The sequence below is a fragment of the Pecten maximus genome, chromosome 11 (genome assembly GCF_902652985.1).
Source record: "Pecten maximus chromosome 11, xPecMax1.1, whole genome shotgun sequence".
Taxonomy (NCBI): domain Eukaryota; kingdom Metazoa; phylum Mollusca; class Bivalvia; order Pectinida; family Pectinidae; genus Pecten; species Pecten maximus.
In genome coordinates, this window is record NC_047025.1 from 21,215,639 (window position 1) to 21,236,632 (window position 20,994).

A 20,994-nucleotide genomic window follows, 5' to 3' on the forward strand; every position below is an offset into this window, starting at 1 on the left:
CAGGGGAGGTAACCTCTTAGCATTAGGTATTTAACTGGTCAGTCAATACTGGTTTTCTTGTTGACAGGGAGGTAACCTCTTAGCGTAGGTATTTAACTAGTCAGTCAATACTGGTTTTCTTGTTGACAGGGGAGGTAACCTCTTAGCATTAGGTATTTAACTGGTCAGTCAATACTGGTTTTCTTGTTGACAGGGAGGTAACCTCTTAGCGTAGGTATTTAACTAGTCAGTCAATACTGGTTTTCTTGTTGACAGGGAGGTAACCTCTTAGCATTAGGTATTTAATTTGTCAGTCAATACTGGTTTTCTTGTTGACAGGGGGAGGTAACCTCTTAGCGTTAGGTATTTACCTTGTCAGTCAATACTGGTTTACATGTTGACAGGGGAGGTAACCTCTTAGCATTAGGTATTTAATTTGTCAGTCAATACTGGTTTTCTTGTTGATAGGGGGAGGTTACCTCTTAACGTAAGGTATTTAACTGGTCAGTCAATACTGGTTTTCTTGTTGACAGGGGAGGTAACCTCTTAGCGTTAGGTATTTAATTTGTCAGTCAATACTGGTTTTTAGCTACCCTGGACCTAAGGTTTGGTGAGCTTATGTCATGGCTCACCTTGACCGAAGGTCCGGTGAGCTTATGTCATGGCGCAGTGTCCGTCGTCCGTCCGTCCGTCCGTCGTCCGTCAACATTTGCTTCAAATTGCTACTAGTCTAAAAGTTCTTATAGAATTTTGACCAAATTTGGTCAGAAACATACTTGGCAAAAGGGGATCAGATTTTGCATAAATGATGACTCTGACCCCAAATGGGCCGAAGGGGCGGGGTCCAATAGGGGAAATTAAGGCAATTCCTTTAAATCGCTACTAGTCATAAAGGTACAAATGGATTTGAACCCAATTTGGTCAGAAACATTCTTGGGAGAAGGGGAACAGATTTTGCATAAATGGTGACTCTGACCCCACGGGCCAAAGGGATGGGGCCCAATAGCGGAAATAGAGGTAATGCATTTAAAGCGCTACTAGTCATGAAGTTATTAATGGATTTGAACCCAATTTGGTCAGAAATATCCTTGGCGAAAGGGGATCAGATTTTGCATAAATGGTTACTCTGACCCCCAAGGGGCCAAAGGGGCGGGGCCCATTAGGGGAAATAGAGGTAATTCTTTTGAATCGCTACTAGTAATAAAGTTACGAATGGATTTGAACCCAATTTAGTCAGAAACATCCTTTGGGGAAGGAGAACAGATTTTGCATAAATGGTGACTGACCATCAAGGGGTCAAAGGGATGGGGCCCAATAGGGGAAATAGAAGTTAATTCCTTTAAATCGCTACTTGTCATGAAGTTATGAATGGATTTGAACCCAATTTGGTCAGAAACATCCTTGGGGGAAGGGGAACAGATTTTACATAAATGGTGACTCTGACCCCCGGGGGGCCAAAGGGGCGGGGCCCAATAAGGGAAATAGAGGTAATTCCTTTAAATCACTACTAGTTATTAAGTTATGAATGGATTTGAACCCAATTTGGTCAGAAACATCATTGGGGAAAGCGAAACAGATTTTGTATTAATGATGATTTTGACCCCCAAGGGGCCAAAGGGGTGGGGCCCCATAGGGTAAATAAAGGTAATTCCTTTAAATCGCTACTAGTCATAAAGTTATGAATGCATGTTGTAAAAACAATCCTTGAGGTCTTTCAGACTCTTAGAGAGTCTGGACTTCGTTATTTCTTTAAAGCAGTTGGGATCTCCACACTATAGTCATACATGTATATAGCATTGTTTGAGATTGACAAATAAAACGAATTGAACATGAACATTATTTTGACATTTGGTCAAATCCAACCAGGTGAGCGATACAGGCCCCATGGGCCTCTTGTTTTGTTGACGGGGGAGATAAGTCTGTGTTATATATTTGACAGGTCAGTCAACTCTGGTTGTCCTATCGACTGGCGGAGGTAAATCTCTATGTTACCAGTTACCAGCCTACCTTTATGCCCAGCGCTCCAAGAGTATTACCTTAGTGATATCACCGTTAGTTTCACTAATGGAGGACCAGGCAAGTAAATCTTGATACGATGGGTTGTCAACACTTCCAGCCCTGATGCCTTCATCTTTAAATACTAATGAGTTATCAGTCATGCTCAGCTACACTTCATTCCAATGTTTATTCAGTTCATATCACTATGTATAACTCAGGATTTACCCTTGCCTCATGATTATCTATAATCCAGTATTCCACTGATATATAACCCATGATTTACTCTGGTGACACCACTATTGATAACCCGGGATTGCCTCTAGTCACATCACTACATATATCCCAGGATTGCCTAGTCACTTCACTACATATAACCCAGGATTGCCTAGTCACATCACTACATATAACCCATGATCGCCTCTAGTCACATCACTACATATGACCCAGGATTGCCTCTAGTCACATCACTACATATAACCCAGGATTGCCTAGTCACATCACTACATATAACCCAGGATTGCCTCTAGTCACATCACTACATATGACCCAGGATTGCCTCTAGTCACAATACTACATATATCCCATGATCGCCTCTAGTCACATCACTACATATAACCCAGGATTGCCTCTAGTCACATCACTACATATGACCCAGGATTGCCTCTAGTCACATCACTACATATATCCCATGATCGCCTCTAGTCACATCACTACATATATCCCAGGATTGCCTCTTAGTCACATCACAACATATATCCCATGATCGCCTCTAGTCACATCACTACATATATCCCAGGATTGCCTCTAGTCACATCACAACATATAACCCATGATCGCCTCTAGTCACATCACTAAATATGATCCAGGATTGCCTCTAGTCACATCACTACATATGACCCAGGATTGCCTCTAGTCACATCACTACATATTACCCAGGATTGCCTCTAGTCACATCACTACATATTACCCAGGATTGCCTCTAGTCACATCACTACATATAACCCAGGATTGCCTCTAGTCACATCACTACATATATCCCAGGATTGCCTCTAGTCACATCACTACATATATCCCAGGATCGCCTCTAGTCACATCACTACATATAACCCAGGATTGCCTCTAGTCACATCACTACATATATCCCAGGATTGCCTCTAGTCACATCACTACATATATCCCATGATCGCCTCTAGTCACATCACTACATATAACCCGTGATCGCCTCTAGTCACATCACTACATATGACCCAGGATTGCCTCTAGTCACATCACTACATATAACCCAGGATTGCCTAGTCACATCACTACATATAACCCAGGATTGCCTCTAGTCACATCACTACATATATCCCAGGATTGCCTCTAGTCACATCACTACATATATCCCATGATCGCCTCTAGTCACATCACTACATATAACCCATGATCGCCTCTAGTCACATCACTACATATAACCCAGGATTGCCTCTAGTCACATCACTACATATAACCCAGGATTGCCTCTAGTCACATCACTACATATAACCCATGATCGCCTCTAGTCACATCACTACATATAACCCAGGATTGCCACTAGTCACATCACTACATATGACCCAGTATTGCCTAGTCACATCACTACATATAACCCATGATCGCCTCTAGTCACATCACTACATATAACCCAGGATTGCCTAGTCACATCACTACATATATCCCATGATCGCCTCTAGTCACATCACTACATATAACCCATGATCGCCTCTAGTCACATCACTACATATGACCCAGGATTGCCTCTAGTCACATCACTACATATAACCCAGGATTGCCTAGTCACATCACTACATATAACCCAGGATTGCCTCTAGTCACATCACTACATATATCCCAGGATTGCCTCTAGTCACATCACTACATATATCCCATGATCGCCTCTAGTCACATCACTACATATAACCCATGATCGCCTCTAGTCACATCACTACATATAACCCAGGATTGCCTCTAGTCACATCACTACATATAACCCAGGATTGCCTCTAGTCACATCACTACATATAACCCATGATCGCCTCTAGTCACATCACTACATATAACCCAGGATTGCCACTAGTCACATCACTACATATGACCCAGTATTGCCTAGTCACATCACTACATATAACCCATGATCGCCTCTAGTCACATCACTACATATAACCCAGGATTGCCTAGTCACATCACTACATATAACCCATGATCGCCTCTAGTCACATCACTACATATATCCCATGATTGCCTCTAGTCACATCACTACATATAACCCATGATTGCCACTAGTCACATCACTACATATGACCCAGTATTGCCTCTAGTCACATCACTACATATGACCCAGGATTGCCTAGTCACTTCACTACATATAACCCAGGATTGCCTAGTCACATCACTACATATATCCCAGGATTGCCTAGTCACATCACTACATATAACCCAGAATAACCTCTAGTCACATCTCTACATATAACCCATGGTCGCCTCTAGTCACTTCACTACATATATCCCAGGATTGCCTAGTCACATCACTACATATATCCCAGGATTGCCTCTAGTCACATCACTACATATGACCCAGGATCGCCTCTAGTCACATCACTACATATGACCCAGGATTGCCTCTAGTCACATCACTACATATAGCCCAGGATTGCCTAGTCACATCACTACATATAACCCAGGATTGCCTCTAGTCACATCACTACATATATCCCTGGATTGCCTCTAGTCACATCACTACATATAACCCAGGATTGCCTCTAGTCACATCACTACATATATCCCAGGATTGCCTCTAGTCACATCACTACATATAACCCATGATCGCCTCTAGTCACATCACTACATATAACCCAGGATTGCCACTAGTCACATCACTACATATGACCCAGTATTGCCTAGTCACATCACTACATATAACCCATGATCGCCTCTAGTCACATCACTACATATAACCCAGGATTGCCTAGTCACATCACTACATATAACCCATGATCGCCTCTAGTCACATCACTACATATATCCCATGATTGCCTCTAGTCACATCACTACATATAACCCATGATTGCCACTAGTCACATCACTACATATGACCCAGGATTGCCTCTAGTCACTTCACTACATATAACCCAGGATTGCCTAGTCACATCACTACATATATCCCAGGATTGCCTAGTCACATCACTACATATAACCCAGAATAACCTCTAGTCACATCACTACATATAACCCATGATCGCCTCTAGTCACATCACTACATATGACCCAGGATTGCCTCTAGTCACATCACTACATATGACCCAGGATTGCCTCTAGTCACATCACTACATATATCCCATGATCGCCTCTAGTCACATCACTACATATAACCCATGATCGCCTTAGTCACATCACTACATATGACCCAGTATTGCCTAGTCACATCACTACATATAACCCATGATCGCCTCTAGTCACATCACTACATATAACCCAGGATTGCCTAGTCACATCACTACATATAACCCATGATCGCCTCTAGTCACATCACTACATATATCCCATGATTGCCACTAGTCACATCACTACATATGACCCAGTATTGCCTCTAGTCACATCACTACATATGACCCAGGATTGCCTAGTCACTTCACTACATATAACCCAGGATTGCCTAGTCACATCACTACATATATCCCAGGATTGCCTAGTCACATCACTACATATAACCCAGAATAACCTCTAGTCACATCTCTACATATAACCCATGGTCGCCTCTAGTCACTTCACTACATATATCCCAGGATTGCCTAGTCACATCACTACATATATCCCAGGATTGCCTCTAGTCACATCACTACATATGACCCAGGATCGCCTCTAGTCACATCACTACATATGACCCAGGATTACCTCTAGTCACATCACTACATATAGCCCAGGATTGCCTAGTCACATCACTACATATAACCCAGGATTGCCTCTAGTCACATCACTACATATATCCCAGGATTGCCTCTAGTCACATCACTACATGTATCCCATGATCGCCTCTAGTCACATCACTACATATAACCCATGATCGCCTCTAGTCACATCACTACATATAACCCAGTATTGCCTCTAGTCACATCACTACATATGACCCAGGATTGCCTAGTCACTTCACTACATATAACCCAGGATTGCCTAGTCACATCACTACATATATCCCAGGATTGCCTAGTCACATCACTACATATAACCCAGAATAACCTCTAGTCACATCTCTACATATAACCCATGGTCGCCTCTAGTCACTTCACTACATATATCCCAGGATTGCCTAGTCACATCACTACATATATCCCAGGATTGCCTCTAGTCACATCACTACATATGACCCAGGATCGCCTCTAGTCACATCACTACATATGACCCAGGATTACCTCTAGTCACATCACTACATATAGCCCAGGATTGCCTAGTCACATCACTACATATAACCCAGGATTGCCTCTAGTCACATCACTACATATATCCCAGGATTGCCTCTAGTCACATCACTACATGTATCCCATGATCGCCTCTAGTCACATCACTACATATAACCCATGATCGCCTCTAGTCACATCACTACATATAACCCAGGATTGCCTCTAGTCACATCACTACATATAACCCAGGATTGCCTCTAGTCACATCACTACATATAACCCATGATCGCCTCTAGTCACATCACTACATATAACCCAGGATTGCCACTAGTCACATCACTACATATGACCCAGTATTGCCTAGTCACATCACTACATATAACCCATGATCGCCTCTAGTCACATCACTACATATAACCCAGGATTGCCTAGTCACATCACTACATATGACCCATGATCGCCTCTAGTCACATCACTACATATATCCAATGATTGCCTCTAGTCACATCACTACATATAACCCATGATTGCCACTAGTCACATCACTACATATGACCCAGTATTGCCTCTAGTCACATCACTACATATGACCCAGGATTGCGTAGTCACTTCACTACATATAACCCAGGATTGCCTAGTCACATCACTACATATATCCCAGGATTGCCTAGTCACATCACTACATATAACCCAGAATAACCTCTAGTCACATCACTACATATAACCCATGATCGCCTCTAGTCACATCACTACATATGACCCAGGATTGCCTCTAGTCACATCACTACATATGACCCAGGATTGCCTCTAGTCACATCACTACATATATCCCATGATCGCCTCTAGTCACATCACTACATATAACCCATGATCGCCTTAGTCACATCACTACATATTACCCAGGATTGCCTCTAGTCACATCACTACATATAACCCAGGATCGCCTCTAGTCACATCACTACATATGACCCAGGATTGCCTCTAGTCACATCACTACATATTACCCAGGATTGCCTCTAGTCACATCACTACTTATAACATATATATCCCAGGATTGCCTATATAGTCATATTGCTACAGTGATCATCTAGATGTACAAACTGCCATATTGTCAGTGATCTTTATATTTACTTTCTTAGCTGAAAATAAAATGTGTCCATATTGATGACTTTGCATGTATGTTCTTTACCAGAGGGAGAGTGTCCATGTCAGCCATATGCAGTAATTTGCTCACTTTCAAAGTGACCACTCTTGGTTGGGTTTTATTGGTAGTGTATTCAAACATTTTATTAGTTCACCAAAAACATGTGTGGTGTTATTGTGAACCAATTAAATGCAAGTACCATGTATATAACTATAAATACTTAATATATTAACAGTCATGATATATCGGTTTCCCTAGATTTCGTATCAGTATATTGTATCGTTATATCAGTATATTGTATTGTTATATCACTATATTGTATTGTTATATCAGTATATTGTATCGTTATATCAGTATATTGTATCGTTATATCAGTATATTGTATTGTTGTATCAGTATATTGTATCATTATTAGCTCACCTGGTCCGAAGGTGAGCTTATGCCATACCGTGGCGTCCGTCGTCCGTCGTCTGTCGTCCGTCTGTCGTCCGTCCGTCCGTCCGTCAACAATTGACTTCTTCTTCATAACCACTGATCAGAATTTGACCAAATTTGGTCAGAAGCATCCCTATGGGTAGGGGACTTAAAATTGTACAAATGATGGGGCTGACCCCCCAGGGGCCTGAGGGGTGGGGCCAAAAGAGGTCAATTTGGCTATATTGATATAAACGACTTCTTCTCTGAAAAGAGCAAAGGATATTGCTCCTATTTGCCTGGAAGCAATCACTATGGGGTGGGGATTCAAAATTGTACAAATGGTGGTGCTGACCCCCTAGGGGCCTGAGGGGCGGGGCAAAATGGGTCAATATAGCTATATTGATAATACCGACTTCTTCTCTGAAACCGAGCAATGGATATCGCTCATATTTGCCTGGTAGCATTACTTTGGGGTGGGGATTCAAAATTGTACAAATGATGGGGCTGACCCCCAGGGGCCTGAAGGGCGGGGCCAAATGTGGTCAATTGGGCTATATTGATTTAAACAACTTCTTCTCTGAAACCGAGCAAAGGATATTGCTCATATTTGCCTGGTAGCAACACTATGGGGTGGGGATTCAAAATTGTACAAATGGTGTGGCTGACCCCCGGGGGGCCTGAGGGGCGGGGCCAAGAGGGGTCAATTTGGCTAAATTGATATGAACAACTTCTCCTCTGAAACCGAGCAATATATATTGCTCAATTTTGACTGTGAGAATCCCTTTGTGGTAGGGAATCAGAATTGTACAAATGGTGGGGTCTACCTCCCTTGGGGCTGAGGGGCAAGACCAAAAGGGGTCAATTCAGCTAAATTGATAAAAACAACTTCTTCTCTGAAACTAATATCACTCATATTTGCCTGGTAGCAACCCCCTAGGGTAGGGATTCAAAATTGTACAAATGACAGGGCTGACCCCAGGGGATCTAAGAGGTGGGGCAAAAAGGGGTTATTTTGGCAGAATTGATATGAACAACTTTTTCTCTGAAACTAAGCAATGGATATCTTTAATATGTGACTGGTAGCATTCCCTAGGGTTAAGGATTCAAAATTGTACAAATGATGGGGCCGACCCCCTGGAGGCTGAGGGGCTGGGTCAAAAGGGGTCAATTTGGCTAAATTGATATGAACAACTTCTCTGAAACAGCTCATATTTGACTATTAGCATCCTATTGGGGTAGGGATTCAAAATTGTATAAAGGAAGGAGCTGACCCCCAGGGGGCAGAGGGCAGGGTCAAAAGGGGCCAATTGGTCTAAACAAGATCTTCTCTGAAACTAAGCAATGGATATCACTCACATTTGTGTGGTAGCATCCCTATGGGGTCGCGCCAAAAGTCAATTTCATTTTATGGATTAATGCACCTTTTGGCATTTTTAGTATTAAAATAAAACCAATGTACATGTACCCATATAAAATGCTTATGATATATATTGACATAGCAATACCAGCGACAAATATCCTTAAGCATCATTCTTGTTTCATATCTCATGAAACCAGGTGAGCGATACAGGCTCTCTGGGCCTCTTGTATCAGTATATCGTATTGTTATATCAGTATATTGTATTATATCAGTATATTGTATCGTTATATCAGTATATTGTATCATTATATCAGTATATTGTATTGTTATATCAGTATATTGTATTGTTATATCAATGTATTGTATTGTTATATCGGTATATTGTATTGTTATATCAGTATATTGTATCATTATATCAGTATATTGTATTGTTATATCAGTATATTGTATTGTTATATCAGTATATTGTATTGTTATATCAGTATATTGTATTATATCAGTATATTGTACCGTTATATCAGTATATTGTATCGTTATATTGGTATATTGTATCGTTATATCGGTATATTGTTTTGTTATAACAGTATATTGTATTGTTATCCCCTCGCGACGAAAGTCTGGGAGGGGATATAGCGTTCCGTTCGTACGAAAGAACGTATGTTCACTTTTTGTCAGCGCTCTTGCGACTTCATTTTTGAACGGATTCTGACCAAACTTCATATATGGGTCCAGCATGGGAATACCTCGAACGAGTTCGTGTTTCAGGGTGCCAAGGTCAAGGTCAAGGTCACCGTTACTATTTATAGAAAATCTTTGTCAGCACTCTTGCAACTTCATTTCTGAACGGATCCTGACCAAACTTCATGTATGGGTCCAGCATGGGAATACAGAGCAACCCGCTTATTTGCATAGCCCTTTTTCCATGACAAAATATGCAAATAACCGGAGTATTCGTATAGGCGGAGTTTGGTTTTGGCCCCTCTTATACACATGTAGATCGTCAGGTAGGTACTCAAAATGGGCGCTATATGATTGTTTACGTTATTTGCATTAAAAATATATTTAAGAAAAAAAAACATTATTTAAAATATAAGAGTAAATACGAAATACATGGGTTGTTATTCATTGTAAATGTACAAATAAAATATTTGCATTTACTAGTGTTGGGAATCGGTTGATTTTTTGTGATCGATCATCACTTGTGTGTAACCAATCGATGATCGATTAAAATCGATTAATTTCCAAATGTGTTTTTTGTATTTATGTCTCAATATTTCGTGAAATGCTTTCAACAACAATTTCAGTAACTAATAAACTGTTATACCTATGTATACTATTTTTATACCTACATGTATACTATCTTCCTGTGTGTTTATTTGTTTATTACACAGATAAAAATGAACCAAAATTGTTTTTTTAGTAACTTTATTCAACATGTAAAAAAACAACAAAAGGATTGTTTATTGGAGTATTTAGCTAGTTGAATTTTTTTGCACGGGTCGTAAAATGCTTTAATCCATCCGTTATCGAAAGTCTAATATACTTTGAAAACGAAGGTAGAACTGTGACTTACCATTGAAGGAATACGACTTTCTGCACATTTTACAAATAGTTTTCGTCGTATTTAAAGTATCAGTACTCAACGGACCTTCTGCTTCTTGTTTTCATTAAAAAACAAAATGTTTCCATAAAACACACCATGTGCGTTTACCGGGAAGAAAGATCGTATACGTTAACGTTGCTTACATAGCTAGTCGCTTATGTTCTCACAAAAGAAATCTTAGTCATCAGTACGTTTGCATTCCCTGTATTTTTACTACACTGTACCAGTTAATGTGACGCTTGATTTTGTATGATACAAGCATAACCATTTCCCGCAAGCGACTGTGTTGTAGACATTGTCAAGCTGAATTTGGGTATGTTTATCTGAAATCCGGCTAATATATTTTCATAAAACCTGATGTAGAGCACTTCCGACGAAACTCGACTACAGATTTCTTACTCGATTAATTGATCAAACGTCTCAAACAAGTGATACTCGACGAACTCGATTAATCGGAACACCACTAGCATTTACTTCGTCGTCGCTGGGTCCGATAGCGGTCATACACGCGTGGGTTGGCATTAGGCCTACGATGTACAATGTCATCGTTTTAATTAAGATTCATTATCGTCTCGAGATGCGTTGTGTTCCTGCTATGAGTATATTAGTTGTTTGACCATAGATGATGAACTGCTGAAGCAATAGACTGTCTTAAATGACCGTGACATGTGTATTGTTGTTTGGGTCTGTTTTGGAAAATGGCGCATACACACAAAGAGTTGTCGTTCATTACACATATGCCCCCACAATGCAACGCGCCTAGTAAACAATCATGGCGATCGCAACCTGCCTCAGCGAGTGTTCAAGTGCACAGAACACAGGTTTGGATCGATGCTATAATAAATAAACAAATATCATCAAAAGATGAGGCATATAAATATTTTATTCAGTAATTCTTCTGCACAATGCTACTGATATGGTTTGGATAATAACTAAATGTCCATATCGATGCGCGCATCGAACATAACCTGTTTTGACGAAGTGGTAACCAATGATTAGATAACGTTGTACATCGTGTCAAATCAATATGCAAGTTCAAATCACAAAAATACCCTAAAATCAATTAAAATTTTTCGATTTTTTGGAATTTTTATATGCATAGAAGTGGGAGTCAGTGTTTTAGTCGATGCAAACACACGGGATTAAAATACAAAGATAAAGAAGAAAAAAATCGGGACATGATAATTTTATGCAAATAAGCGGGATATGCAAATAAGCGATATGCAAATAAGTGGGCTCCTCTGTACCTCGAACGAGTTCGTGTTTCAGGGTGCTAAGGTCAAGGTCAAGGTCAGCGTTACTATTTATAAACAATCTTTGTCAGTGCTCTTGCGACTTCATTTTTGAACGGATCCTGACCAAACTTCATATATGGGTCCAGCATGGCAATACCTCGAACGTATGTATCCACCTGGTCTCCCTGACAGCCAGCCTGGTAACATGGCAAGGATTTCCCTGGTGTCATGATAGCTACAGCTGCAATATCAACTACACAAACTACCAAAGGAAATAAAAACATTCACAACTTTATAAGTAAGAAATAAAAACACACAAAACATCGTACATTCATATAAACAAAATTTTATCTTCCATTTTGGTCTCATAAATTTTCTCTAACTATGTTGGTTCTCATCTGAGGTTCATCACATGGCAGTGATAAATAGCAATCAACATCATCAACAATGTCTACTGTTGTCTACCAAGGTAGTAGGCTGTCACAATTGTAACACAGTTGCCTTTCACCTAGGCAGCCGGGGTTCGATTCCCCAAACAGACATAAAAAGGTATCGGGTCACCTGCCCTGACTATGTGGGTTTTCTCTCGTACTCTGGTTTCCTCCCACAGTAAGTGATCTTCCATCGTGGGTGATTAATATAAGATAATATAGCTATAGCAATTGTTGTAAAATAAATAGATTACATTCTTAGCTCACCTGCCCGAAGGGCAAGTGAGCTTATGCCGTGGTGCGGCGTCCGGCGTCTGTCTGGCTGGCCGTCCGGCGTCAACTTTTTCATTAAAACAACTTCTTCTCAATAACCAAGAGGCCCACGGACTTTATATTGGGCCTGTAGCATGCTGGGGTGAAGGGCTACCAAGTTTGTTCAAATAAATGACCTTGACCTTCATTCAAGGTCACATGGGTCAAATAGGCTATAATCTTCAACTGACTTCTTCTCAATAACCAAGAGGACCAGGGACTTGATATAGGGCCTGTAGCATGCTGGGGTAAAGGGCTACCAAGTTTGTTCAAATAAAGGACCTTGACCTTCATTCAAGGTCACATGGGTCAAATAGGCTATAATCTTCAAACAACTTCTTCTCAATAACCAAGAGGCCAAGGGACTTGATATTGAGCCTGTAGGCTGCTGGGGTGTAGGGCTACCAAGTTTGTTCAAATAAATGACCTTGACCTTCATTCAAGGTCACAGGGGTGAAATCGGCTTAAATCTGTAAACAATAATTTTACGATAGCCAAGAGTCTCCGAGACCTGATATTAGGTCAATAGTATGCTAGAATGAAGGACTTGAAAATTTATTGATATGAATAAACCTAGCCTTCTCTGATATTTGAATAAAGAGGTAATCATCATAGTATCTGTAGAAATGACCTCAATCAACTTCAAAGATGCTGTAGAGCCAGGTGAGCGATACAGGCCCATTGGGCCTCTTGTTTGTTCTAACTATGGTAAATCTTGGCAAACAAGCAGACGTCTTCATCATTGTCATTCTCGGGCATATCACAGAATTCATTGTCAGAAGTATTTCCCAATAGTTAGGGCCCTGTATCGGAGATGTTGGTGCCCCAGGTAATCCCTCTGTCTGTCCATCTATCCTCAAATTTTGTTCCTGGCTGATAACTTTGGTATTAATTGATCAGTTTACACGAAACTGGGTCAAGATGTTTAGTGCACAAAATGCACTCTCGGGTAAAAGGTCCAGTTCATCAGGTTCAAAGGTTAAGGTCAAAATATGCCTTATTTTGCTGATGAATATTTGTTATGACATGATGAACAAAATTGTCCAGAATTAAACAAGAAGTTTACTGACCAAGGTCACCACCAGGTCAGAGGTCAAACTCACTAAGTCAAAGGTCGAGATCAAATTTTGTAGCTTTTCACTAATGAGCATTTTTGTTGTGACACTATGCAGCAGTGATGCTTGGATTTTAATAAGGGATCAACTGACCAAAGATCAAAGTCACTAGGTCAAAGGTCCAAATTTGTATCTTTTCACTGATGAACTTTTTTGATGACATTATGAAGCAAAGTCAGTTGGAATTTAAAGAGGAAACAACTGATTCAAAGTCGAGCTCTATGGGTCAGAGTTATGGTGAAGTTTTGTATCTTTTTAGTGATGAATATTTTGTTATTGTGAATAAAGTTAGTCAGAACTGACCAAAGGTCAAGGTCATTGGGTCCAAAGGTTCAAGGTCAAGGTCAGGGTAAGTATTTTTCACTGATGAACATTTTGTTTCGACATTATGAAGCAAAATTGGTCTGAATTAAAGGATAAGTCAACTGACCAAAGATCAAGGTTACTGGATTATAGTTGGTTTGTTGGGTTGATTGCCCCATGAGCAGCTAGGGTTATTTTGATGTAGGATCTCCTTGTAGTAGCTAGAGACTACCTTTCTGAACAACATAGAGGAAAACTGTCGTATGCCATCCAGAGCAATTCCGGTAAAGTGTCTCACCCATGGACACAACCATATCAGCACAGACAGGTCCATTTCTTAGCTTCTAGAGAAATACAAACTGCAACAGGTCGGGATTGTTGAACCAATTACCTCAGATCTTCACCTGAGGTTATGTGTCTAATGCTGTATCCATGTGAGCTATCGAAGCCCCTCACTGGATTAAAGGTCAAGCCTTTTGGGGTCTAAAAATCAAAGATAAAGTGGATCTCGGACTACAACCCTGGCTCTTGATGGAATAGGTTTTCTAAATTGAGAAAAAATGAGATAGAATCTAACAAATGAAGGTTGCCCCTGTATTTACATCTCTGTTTGCCCAGTAAATATGGAGGTGGAAGGAAACAAGAGTAACAGCATAGTACCTATGTTCTTCCTTGTGATTTGAAGACCAAATGTGAAACACCAACCTCAGCTTAGTGGTAGATGTCTTGATGATTATGGGGGATTGTCACAATAAGGGGCCCATGCTGACCATGACTGTACTAAAACCATATGTTCTGCAGAAAATCTGTCAAAATTCAAGTTGGTCATGTCAATGGAATCCATTGTTTTTGTGAATGAAGTAGTACATTACAAATTTGAGGCAAGGCAAAGTCTTTTCAGCTTGATAAGATTGTTTTTTATTGGTTAAGAAACTGGCATATCTCCAGGAATCTTGTTTCTCAACCGTCAACAGTCATGCATCATTTAATCTAAGTTAGTCGGCATGATTCAAGTCGTGATTCGCCATATGAACCTTGAGTCAGCACTCGCCTGTGAATAGCTGATAAACATCACCACTGAGGTTGGAATTAGGAAGCGAGGAGAACACAGTGGATATTGTACTAAAATGATTGATGTTTCAAACACAGGAAAAAACAGGAATATTCATCAATTTAAATAATCTATTTTGAGACTGTCCCTGAAAAAAGTATGTTGAAGAGAAGTTGTTTATTTGACTGGAGACAATAAGATCCATGTGGCTAGGATGATTATTTAGAATGAATGAGAATGAAAAGAAAACGAAAATGTGAAATATGTTTGTGGGATAGTAACACTGCAAGGAGGATTTAATTGCCATTGAAGATTAAACACTTCCATACAAATTATGTCTGTGATTAGAGTCATCTCCCTGGCATATCTCTGTAGATCTCAGTTTATTAGTCCCCTACCACTCAAGCTCTGGAGACTTCATTCCTTGAGGGATTTTATCAACCTTCACACACTCAAAACGAACTTTATATACAACAAACACATCGGAAACAGTTTACCTGTTTATTACTTGCTTGTTCATAAGATTCATGCACATATTATAAAAACATATTTGGCGTATCAGGGGCTACTCACTCCAAAAAACAAACCTCACTTACAAATACAAACTTATAAAACAATACCTTACTAATAACTAATAACAATACCAAGCAAGACTCTGCCGAACTCCAGAGAGGCTTAGTAAGATTATACCTTAACTAAGTAACAATGAAAATAGAGTAGATACTCTTGAGCGTTTCAAGAGCAGAAAGAACTCTTAAGCGTTTTAAGAGAAGATACTCTTGAGCGATTCAAGAGACAAATAACTCTTGAGCCATTCAAGAAGGAAAGATAAAAACATATAGTAACTAAATACTTATAATTATACTACTAAAGTATTGGGGGTAAATTCCCCAAGGAATGAAGCCCTTGTAATAAAAAAACCACCCCTAAGATAGAGTGAGTAGCCCAACTATAAATCTCAACTATAGAATCGAACTAGAATATTGAAATAGTTCCAGTAGCATGTATGTAGAGTTTCGAGCCTGTGAAAAAAAACAACAAGACACCACTACAAGAACAGGTGCTGCTGGGGACGGTGGGTGGGACGTGAAAACAAGTGCCCATATGCATACATCCGCCAAAATCTCAGAATGGGGGCATAGCTAATAGACGTACCCCTCTAGAGGGAATTGCTGATTGGTCAATAATGACTTCATCTAATTAGCATATACACCAAGAGCCCTTGGATACAAAATTAACATAAAAAAAGTAAACAACATGCTACAACTACGGAACAAAATCTAGAACCAACCTAAGTTAATACACATCTTAAAAATACAAACTACATAAATATGTAGCAGAGGAAAAAACATATTGCTGTATAGAAACTATAATTTAACATTAAAATGTCAAATTATCATGATAATATCTTGCACAAGTTAATTTGAGTAATTCCTTTAAATCGCTACTAGTCATAAAGTTATGAATGGATTTGAACCCAATTTGGTCAGAAACATCCTAGGGGGAAGGGGAACAGATTTTGCATAAATGGTGACTCTGACCCCCGAGGGGCCAAGGGGGCGGGGCCCAATAGGGGAAATAGAGGTAATTCCTTTAAATCGCTACTTGTCATAAAGTTATGAATGGATTTGAACCCAATTTGGTCAGAAACATCCTTGGGGAAGGGGAACAGATCTTGCATAAATGGTGGCTCTGACCCTGGAGGGGCCAAAGGGGCGGGGCCCAATAAATGGTGACTCTGACCCCAAAGGGACCAAAGGGGCGGGGCCCAATAGGGGAAATAGAGGTAATTCCTTTAAATCGCTACTAGTCATAAAGTGATGAATGCATGTTCTAAAAACAATTCTTGAGGTCTTTCAGACCTTAGAGAGTCTGGACTTCATTAATCTTTAAAGCAGTTTGGATTCCCACACTATAACCATATATAGCATTGTTTGAGATTTACAAATAAAAAAAATTGAATATGAACATTATTTTGACATTTGGTCTAATCAAACCAGGTGAGCGATACAGGCCCCATGGGCCTCTTGTTTAGATATTCCTTCGTCAGCCTCTAGCAGGTTCCTTCCTTGAAGTATTTTGATAAGCTCAACACAATTATAAAGACTATAATATCTTGGACAAGTTTGAGTTTCAGAGTTGTTAGGTCAAGGTCAAGGTCACTGTTACTATTTTTAGAAAATCCTCAGTGCTCTAGCACTTGTTAAGCACTTGTTAAGGACCATAATGTCTTGGACAAGTTTCAGGGTTATTACATTAAGGTCACCATTACTATTTTTAGAAGATATTTGTCAGCGCTTTAGAGCTTTATTTCTGAAGGTATTTGGATCAACCTTCAGACACTTGTAAAGGACTATAATAGCTAGCTGAGGCTAGGACATGTATTGCTTTAGTGATACTCAGTATGTTTGTTAAGCATGAAAATTACACGTTTACTTTCTCTGATAGATCACAGGTCTACCTGCTGGACTACATGGGGCCTGTCTCCACACTAATATGACCCCTGCCCAGAGGGAAGGAGTACTGGCCTCTGTTAAAGATGGGCGTGTCCACTTCCTGTTGGTGTCTCCGGAAGCAGTGGCTGGTGGCAGTATGACTCTGCTAAACTCTCGTGCAAATCTGCCACCGATCTCCTTTGTGTGTATAGACGAGGCTCACTGTCTGTCAGAATGGTCACATAACTTTCGACCTGCCTACCTCCGCCTCTGTAAGGTAAGTGTACCTCCGTAAAGTAAGCCTAGCTCGACCTCTGTAAAGTAAGCCTAGCTAGACCTCTGTAATATTAGAATTTATGTAATTGTGTCAGATAAGTGAGACTGCTAAATATCCAAACGAGACTTCCTCTCGAGAGTCCCATATTGCGGAGTACCCAGATGACGAGTTACGACCGATCGGCAATGTTTGGTGCGATGTCTATTCGCGATCGCATACTGCAATTGGTCCTACGACTGGTGGTAGGTCATCGTGCGATTGGTGGTGCGCTTGGTCGCGCAATGACTTACGATTGGAGAAGATTGATCGCAAGATCAATCGTAGGCAATCAAAGGCAATCGTAGGCAATCGTGCGATGAGTGGTGCGATGAGTGACCAATCGCACGATCAGTCGTGGCAACCTGCGACTGCTCGCACGATCAGTCGTGGCAACCTGCGACTGCTCGCACGATCAGTCGTGGCAACCTGCGACTGCTCGCACGATCAGTCGTGGCAACCTGCGATTGCTCGCACGATCAGTCGTAGCCAATTGCAATCAGTTGTAACAACATTGCTTGTATATCCGCCATTTTTGTTACCTGTACCCAGGAAAGTGGTTTGCGAGGTAAAGACTGGTGGTGCGACCGATCGTAAGGTCGTGCAAACACTCAGGACAGGTCGTGACTGATCGTACGACCAATTGTGAGGTCGTACGATCGGTGGTACCACCAATCGTAGAGTGGCACGACCAGTAGCATGACCAATTTGCGACTACTTGGCCCGCAATCATGCACGACTGGTCCTGCGTTCATGTGCGACTGGTGGTACGACCGTTCTGCGACCACTTGCGATTTAGAATCGCAGGTCAGAATTTTTGAACATGACCATCGACCTTGCTGCGACTGATTTTGCGCGTGCGATCACCCACGACCACTGCGACTAGTCGTGCGCTCATGCTGCGATTTCCCTGCGATTCCGATTTTCTTCGGTCGCAACTAGGTCGTAACCTGGTCGTAGGTCCGGTGTGACTGGGGCTTTATAATAACTCCACTGCCACCGATATGGACGATTAAATTAAAATTGAGACTATTTCTTCTGAACGGGAAATTACCCTTCCTGACAATGTCCGACCAGTTTATCCTGGTATGGACACAGATGAGGTGTCATATGTCAAAACTGGAAATGAAACTAAGACGTGTTGGCCATGGACTACAGTGACATGTGGGACATTACAGAGCTCATCGATTAAAATTGAAAAAAAATCAGTGTTATTTACCTCATTTGGATGGATTGAAAAAGGATGACAGAGGACTTGATCTTCAAGACGAAGGCCAATTCTAATCAAAAGAGTGACCTTTTCAAACAAATGCCATAAACTAAAGTGGCACAAGCTCATGAGGAACATCCCCTAAATGCAACAAAAATGTCGCGATTTTTTTCACACACTTTCTCCCTCATTTTGGATGTGGAATGAGGGAGATCTCCCTCATTGGAGGTTTCAGAGGTTGACATGTATGCAATATAATGATGTGTGACGAATGTTATAGCTGTGTCAAATTTAAAATCTTGAAAATGTTTGTACCTATTTTGCATTATAGAATATGCAATATTTGACATACAGTCAAACCTGTCATATGTGACCTTCCAAGGGAGGCAATGAAAAAGGTCACATATGACAGGTGGTCTCTTAATCCAGGTTCAAAGAAAATGACCCAAAAAGGAAAGTTCATAATTATTCTGCCACATATGTAAAATTTATCAGCTGCAAGTATTAGTACATATATGAAAAGGAATTACCTCAGTCATCAATTAAGATTGTGAATATAATAAAATCTGTAAGAGACCTCTTGAGGAAAATGAAAGAAAAAAAAGAAAAAAAAATCACTTTTCTCTTAATGAAATAAAATGCTTATAATAATGGACAATATATAAAAATATCCCCATTTATACATATGTAGTACAATATTTATTTAAAAAAAAAATTAATTCAGTTTCTTTTATTTTCATTAATATATACATTTAAATTCTTTTAGCATGTTACAATAATTTTTTTTAATTTTAAAATACAAAAAATAATCAAAGAGTTTGAATGGCTAATTTAAATATTTCCAGTGCCGGATTACATTTACAATTTTTTATTTTTTTTTTGCATTCCTGAATTCCTGGTCCGGACTTCCGTCCGGATTATTAGTCACGTAACTGCATTTCCTTCATAACGATGGAGACGTTTTTAACTGGCAAATATCTGTCCTAATGTCTCAAAAAGAACATAAATTTCAGTTAAACAGTAAGTTGACTGTTTATTCACTCTTTTTCATACTTCCCAAGCGAATGTTTGTATTTTTATCTGTCAAAATTTCATGAAAATCGTCTGAATGGAGAGGACTTTTTTTCGCCATATCCCATCTCCTTCTTTCATTCTTTAGAAGTAAAGTACAGTTTCGTTCGTTTTTGGGTGTTATCAGGGCAAAGATAATAAATCCAATACATTTTTTTGAGACAGAATAAGACATTTCATGCATTTCTGAAGTATTTTTTAATCTTTAAAAGCAGACAAGTTCGTCCGGTTTCTTCTTGATTATGACTTCTGCTTCCGTTTTAAAACTTGGAAAGTCGCTGAAAAAAGTCGCTTTTCAGCATTTGGGACACGGAAATGATGGTCGTTAGTCGCGTCTGACAGGTAGTCGCTTAATTCAGGTCACTAGTATAGTAAATAACGTTGGGAGGAAAAAATACGGTCGCATATGAAAGGAAGTCGTTTAATTCAGGTGGTCGCTAAGGCAGGTTTGACTGTATTCAATTGGATAAAACACAGAAAAAATGTGGTTTCATGATGAAGAAAAAAAACAACCCACAATCAACAGGCATCAATGACCAAAGCTCTAGGTCATTGGGTCAAAGTTCAAGGACAGATTTTCATCTCTTAATTGGTTAATATTTTAT

At 40.1% G+C, this 20,994-nt stretch overlaps 1 protein-coding gene across 1 annotated transcript in view; it reads left to right on the forward strand.

Annotated features, from left to right (window-relative positions):
- Positions 1 to 20,994, forward strand: part of LOC117338495 (ATP-dependent DNA helicase Q4-like) — a 263,643-nt gene that overhangs the window by 42,470 nt on the left and 200,179 nt on the right. Inside the window, exons 12-13 of the mRNA XM_033899851.1 lie at positions 1,919 to 2,055; positions 17,809 to 18,072. Of these exons, the coding sequence (XP_033755742.1) occupies positions 1,919 to 2,055; positions 17,809 to 18,072 (401 nt within the window). The remainder of the gene's footprint in view (positions 1 to 1,918; positions 2,056 to 17,808; positions 18,073 to 20,994) is intronic.